Source organism: Chaetura pelagica, unplaced genomic scaffold, assembly GCF_000747805.2.
Source record: "Chaetura pelagica isolate M959 unplaced genomic scaffold, ChaPel_1.0 scaffold101, whole genome shotgun sequence".
In the NCBI taxonomy this organism is placed as follows: Eukaryota; Metazoa; Chordata; class Aves; order Apodiformes; family Apodidae; genus Chaetura; species Chaetura pelagica.
The window spans coordinates 4,252,574-4,259,457 of NW_009952564.1; the positions used below are offsets into that span (position 1 = coordinate 4,252,574).

General features: G+C 37.7%; 1 protein-coding gene across 1 annotated transcript in view; it reads right to left on the reverse strand.

Moving 5' to 3' along the window:
* The window catches only part of CBLB (Cbl proto-oncogene B, E3 ubiquitin protein ligase), a 122,495-nt gene extending 116,059 nt beyond the window's left edge, over positions 1-6,436 (reverse strand). The window contains exon 1 of the mRNA XM_009993357.1: positions 6,290-6,436. Within this exon, the coding sequence (XP_009991659.1) occupies positions 6,290-6,436 (147 nt within the window). The remainder of the gene's footprint in view (positions 1-6,289) is intronic.
* Positions 6,437-6,884: the final 448 nt, after the last annotated feature.

Here is a 6,884-nt window from a genome sequence, read left to right on the forward strand (position 1 = left end):
TGGTAAAAATTTTTTGGGGAAAAAACAAAAAGGGAAAAAAAAAAAAAAAAAAAAAAAAAAAAAAAAAAAAATCAGCTGAAAAGAGGAAAATACTTATTCAGGGAAAAAAGTCAGCAATGAGAGCAGACCACAGACAGGGAAGGCCCCAATCATTTTGAACTCCTTATGTATCCTAACATAAATCTCACAATCAACAAATGATTTTTCTGAAATCTGTCTTTTCAATGGGATGTGCCAACAAGCAGAATACAAGTGGTTTTGTATGTATTAGAAATAACATTAAAAATATAAAAACAACAGGAAAAAGCAAATGGTTTAGGCTAGTTAGTGTATTTTCAACAGTTGATCCATTCAACTATACAAAAAAATCCAGTTACAAAGAATTGGTTTATCTTTGAGATGTTTTAGAAAGTCTCCTTCAGTACAGTATCATTACATACAACACACACATCAAAACAGGATCCTGTGGCCATCGTGGTTTACAAGACTTCACCTTCTGCTGAATTTATACAGCATATTACTAGAACCTTCAACCCCAGAATGAGCCTTTAAGAAAATCATACAAAAATTCTCCTACAGTGCAACTTAATTAGTCTTATACATTCTCATGGAAAAATGCTAACATTTAGTTGAAGTCAGCGATCCAGGGAAGTAGTACAAGGTTTCCGTTACTTTATAGAGTACACAAGGCTTCAGTTCAGAGGAAGTAAGTTTGTAAAGAGATGGCTGGTAAACCATATGGTTTCCAGAGTCAGGATGTCCTGACACATACCACAGCAGTTCACAATTAGGAGTAAGCAATAAGAAATGACATCTGCTGACGCAAAAGAATTACCAGTGCCCCAGAAGTGGCACACACACCTTTCTTCAAAAGAAAACAGAACTCAAAACAAACAAAAAAAACCAGCCAAAAATAAAGACCTCCATATTGCACTTCACAAAGTAACCCTCACCAACACTTCAGGAGCGGACATGAATCATATCACTCTGTGATTTGTGTATTGTTATGACTGGAAGTAAGCGGGTATATATTTAGCAAGCATTCAGTCTAAAATAATCAAAAGCAGTCGATCAGCAAGTTAGTAAAAAATGTCTCTCCCATTGAGAAACTGAGACAAAGCTAAGCTTTTTTCACTACCTTGCTCAGGGTAAATCCAAGTATTTACTCCAAAATGACAGAAACAATAACAGTGCAATTCTGATTGTGAAGAACTAAGGGACTATCCTAATCTGTCTTCCAGACAAGCTTACTCTAGTGCCTATTGAGAAAAAAGCCAACCCCCTCTTCCTCTCTCTTATGCTTTCTCCCCCCCAAATAAATATGACTCCTCATAACATTTTTTAAGACATTTGACTTAATTATAAGGCATTATTTTCTAGCATCTTCAGAGATTAGAGTAATGGATGCCTATTGATTTTATAAAATTAATATATTATGGAAAACTGTATCTTCTATTCACTTTTAAAGTAAACAAAGTTGAAAGCCCTGGAGGCGTTTGACAAAAGAACTTGGTTCAAGCAAAGTATAGCAGCCCTAACACAATCTGTTTAAACACCTAATGCTAGTCAAAGACAATACAAGGAAAGTAACTCAGCTAAAACAGAGTAAGTATCTAATGAGTAGGACATCCGCTAAGCACTGTTTTCAGCTGCAGTGAATGGACTAGAACAATCATAGCACAATGCTTGCACACTTAAAAAATTACACTTCAAAACCATCTACTGAATTAGTACATTCCACCATGCAGCACAAAAAAAAAAAGAGTCAAGTAAAACGTTTTGACACAACACAGTCAGCATAAAGGTAGGTCTGCAGTAAGAGACCATAACACTTCTCTGGAAAACCACAACACACAGTGCTTGCTACCAACAATACATTCTGAAGATGAAGGGGCTAATCAGGAAAACGAATGAAATCTGAACATTATGCTCCCTCATCATCCCTCCCCCAACAGAAATTGCATTAAATGCAATGAATTTTATTTTCCACAGAGTTGGAAATACGGGTTTTCTTTCTGAAAGAAATCTTCTAGTTAAACCTAAGTAGAAGTGATTGCACATCGATCTTTTCAGCTGAGAATACAGTAAGTGCTTGTTCAACAGCTACCACACTGCAACTGTGCCAGATGTTTCCATACTGGAAGAATAAGGAATAACAATGCTGATGCTACACATGCACAAGGACAGCTGACTTTGGAGGGTCATTTACACTTTCTTCTGATTAGAAAAAGACAAGCTTCCATTTATCCGTGTAAATTTTTATTCTTTCTCCTCAGTGTATACAGGACATAAAATTTCCTATCAATTTTGGCCGGGTAATACACCTAAGTATACCATGGTTTGATAATTGTTTTTTCTGGGTCCTTTGTGGAACAATGACATTTAATTGATTTGGGAGGTTGCACATTAATGTAACAATTTCATAAAATGTTGCGAAGCAGAATCAACACATATGTTTTAACTACTGTGCTCTGTACACTCACTTAGATGCTGTTGGAAACTTGGATGCTGACAAATGTTAAAGAAACTCACTCTGCTAAGTTTCAGAGACAATACAGCTTTTACTCACTAAGTCAACAGTATAAGCTTTGGAGATGCACTCTAATTTGCTCTTGGGTAATGATTAAATAGCAAATCAAGTTGCCATCTCCATGTATATAGTCAAACAACTGTGTGGGCTATGACTTGAGTGCCCAGTTTAGACAATATTGTTAATCTTCACGGTAGAAAATATCATTATTTTCAGGCCCAATACATAAAAGTACCAGAAGATGATTGAAACTACTGAAATATTACTGTTTAAAAAACAAAAACAAACAAACAAAAACCTGTTCAGAATGTGTCACAATTTTATTGGCTTGAAACCCACAATAGTAAAGTGTGCACAATGCTACAGCCAACTCGAAATAGCCCAAAAAGTAAATTGACTTAACTACTCCCCTGTTTACAAAACAGGCATTCTCTCGATAATCCTAACCCTCTATTAATAATAAACTGCTAGTTTCTAGATAATTATCAGTTTTAGAATCTCAAGGAAGAAAAAAAAAAATCGCTCACAATTTATGCATATCTGATTTGGAGTTACGTGTTAATAACACTAAATTTTTATTTATTTACAGCATAGGAGCTTTCTAAAACACATACCACATTTTAAAAACAGTAATCTGCTTGCTAGAAGTTCAGAGATACATGGTCAACTTGCTTATACAATGCTAGCACTGGAAAGCAGGGCTATAGTTCCAAACCATAAAATGAATATAATTTGCATTGCAAAGGAATGAAACAAAGTATTTTTGGTTCTTAATAGTAAACCTACTGTTTACCCTTGAGAAAAGCAGCAGGGAAACTGGACATTGATGCTAAGATGCCCTTTTAATAATGCAGTTAGTATTTTCAATTCATGTTTTAAAAGACATAGCAGTAAATGACAAAAAGTACAGATCCCAGTGAACAAATTATATAGAGGAAGATGCAGATATAACACATACAGTTAACAATTCACATTCACTGATTACTTAAAACAATATTTTTAAAAAAATATTATTGTTAGCTGCAAGAACGTGGCTTACTGTAACTTTTACAAACAGGGTTCTAACCAGAATTATCCCAACATACTGTCCTGCTGAAGAACTTTCAAAACTCTTGATTTTTTTCAAACTGGTAACAAGTTTAAGGAGAAGACACTTAACCAGAACTGTAACCTTCTGCCTACTCTAACAGCTGCAGCATCAGCCCATGAAAAACAAACATTACCATGAAATCTGAACAATTCCAAAGCATGACATGCAACCAATTCTAGACAGAAAAGTTTGCATGGCATCCAAGTAGCCAGAACTTTTACATATACCATAAAACCACTGTCTAGTATAGTTCCTACAAAGTAGCAATATTTGTAGTATTGGTTGTTGAAAATAATTCATACAGAAAAATCTCATCTGCCAAAGTTGGAAATTACAAAAAGAAATGAACGAAAGGTAAAGAATGAGACTTTTAAGAAAGAAAGAAAGAAACAATAACCAGAAATTACTGAGCTCTGCCCCAAATTTTTAAGACTGCTCTTCCTTCATCCTTCGGTCAAGCAAACAGCTTTGCTTTGTTTCCATTCTCCCCTTCCCTAACATCTTTAGAATGGGAGAAAACTTCAGCTACCTCCTGCAGCAAAAAGATGGTTATCACAGCTATTATAGTTAAAGAATAAACAAGGATAATAACTGTTATTACAACAAGCAAAATAGGCCTCAAAGCCACAATTCTTACCATGGGTGGCACCCCACCAACTGTGCAGAGCCTACTGTCTTCACTAGGTATTAATTTGATCAGCGACCCACCACGGCAATCTGTTGTAGGATGCTCTCCAGAAGTGGGATTTGGAACAATGGTCAATCAAGCAGGTTTCTATTTCTGGTTTTAATCCCTAGTTTTTGATCTAGGCAGAGGAGAAAACGACCTTCCTGTGCCTAGTGTCACATAAGTCTAAGAGACTTAAATTTGTTTGCCAACATACACAATTTGCTCAGACACATCATTGCAGGGTAAGTACCAAATACTAAAAACTCAAGCAGCAAGCTACGACATTCTCACACTATGACATCATCTTGTCTGGTATACTTTAATATAATTTGGAAATAAAATTTTATTAACTGAGAGTAGCGTAAAGAGGATACATTAAAGATCCAAATTGAGGACACTTATCTAGTAAAATGAAGAAGAAAGCATAGTGCAATGTCCAGCCTTTCCAGTGACTTCTACAGAACAGGCAATATTGGCTGTTCTGATACTTTGTTGTAATAGTGTCAAACATAGTTACGTATTAGCTGAGTAAAAGCAATCCACAGGTCCAAGCAGTGGGGGTTAAGATTTTCTGATAACTGTGAATATACAAGCTGATCAGTGAGCAACATCACTGTACAGATTTGTCTGACACAGGGAAATTAAGCAGTACATTTCCCACGTGGTTTCAACAGCAACAAATCAGGTTCCTGGTTTCCAAACTAAAAACTTCAATCTACTGAAGAAGATTCCAAGTATTTACACTCGCAGTTCTTACTATGAGATGCTCACTGTTTACAGCATCCTGATGATTAACAAGGAAGAATCAACAAAGTCTTTCTTGGACTATTTCTATCACAGCTGGTCTTTAAGTTTATAATCATCATCAGAAACATGGATGCTATTCTTGGAGCATTGAAAAGGATACAAGAACTCAGTCAAATACTTCAAAATTACCACTTGTCAAGACATTTAACAAGAAATGACCTCATGACCTCATGTCAGTATAACTGGTTATGAACTTTAAGAAATGTTAAACATCTGCATTTTACAAGAGCCAGAGGGAAAGCAGTTACACTAATTCATTAAGAATCACTGAGTTAAAAACTCATAAATCTATTTACATAGAATCCCAAGGCTCACAAGTAGTAATCCTCACTCATCAGTAGTTTCAAGAGGAAACTCTCAAGTATCTCCTCAAACCCAAAACAGAGCACCTGCATCTCCTGATCAGGTATTCCTGCTACAAACAGACTACCTATCACTAGCAAGCAACTCCCCTATCTGACCTATCATCATACAATCTGTCATTTTGCACAATACTAAACAAAATAGATCAGGATGATACAGAGAACTATAAGATATAAAAAGCTACAGTCTATCCTCCCACGTCCTGAAAAATAAGTTTCAGTCCAGCATATCTCTAGTTTCAAAATTGAGTATAAGTGCTTAGAAATCATTAAAATGCAGAACACACTTAAAAGTTAGCCCTGCCATACTAATCTGTTTATTAAACTGACAAGAGTGACATCCCCCAGTCCCCACGCACATTTCTAAAAGGAAAAACGTATCTGTGTTGCCATCATAAGCATGTCTCATGGGGCAATTAGCTTAACTGAAGTTTAATACTTCAGAGGTCTTGTTTGCAGACTAACAATGTGATCCAACACGAAACACACAGAATATGTGATTACAAGTCAAAGTTAAGCAGCTTTTTGTTAGGACAGCTCTTCAAGTTTGAGTCATTTTAAAGGATCTGAAAATAACAATAGCCTAAGGCAAACACACACATTTGTTTTCCCTCCATAAACCAAGATTTAAAGAAACATAGCCAGAGGCCATGGGAAAAAAAAAACACACAACATATACAAATGGTGCTTAAATAACCTAAAACTTACTTCCCAAGGCACACACAGCACTGCAGTTAGAGCTGCAGGAAGAACACCGTTTCCCCATGTGCACCTATTGAAATAGCCCCATTTTTCGTTGTGTGTATAGACCAAGGCACACAGACACTCACCACTTTGTCCATAAGCTTCCAGGTCTTCTCCACAGTCCTCCGGTCAGCAGCTGCCTGCTTAGGGGGGCCCACAGCGTCCTGAATAGCATCGATGAAGCCCAGGATCCGTCCCTTGCGCGGGTTCCGTCCGTTCAGGGAGTTGGCCATCTGGGAGCCAAGCTGGCCACAACGACACAGAAACACAGACTCACAAGGTGCTCCAAAAACATCTTGTCACAAAACTCGCCGCAGCCAGCGAGGCAACACTTCCTTCTTCGCAGGCAGGAAAGGGCAAGACCAGGGCATGTTTACGAACAAGTTTAACTTTTCGTGACAAGCAGCGTAAACCCACCTGGGCCGAGTTTACACTGACAGGCAAAAGGAATCCCGGATTTATTGTCAACAGGCGAACGGGATCGCCGCAGCCAGCGAGGCAACACTTCCTTCTTCGCAGGCAGGAAAGGGCAAGACCAGGGCATGTTTACGAACAAGTTTAACTTTTCGTGACAAGCAGCGTAAACCCACCTGGGCCGAGTTTACACTGACAGGCAAAAGGAATCCCGGATTTATTGTCAACAGGCGAACGGGAGGGGGAACCCCAGCCGCGGCTGCCCGG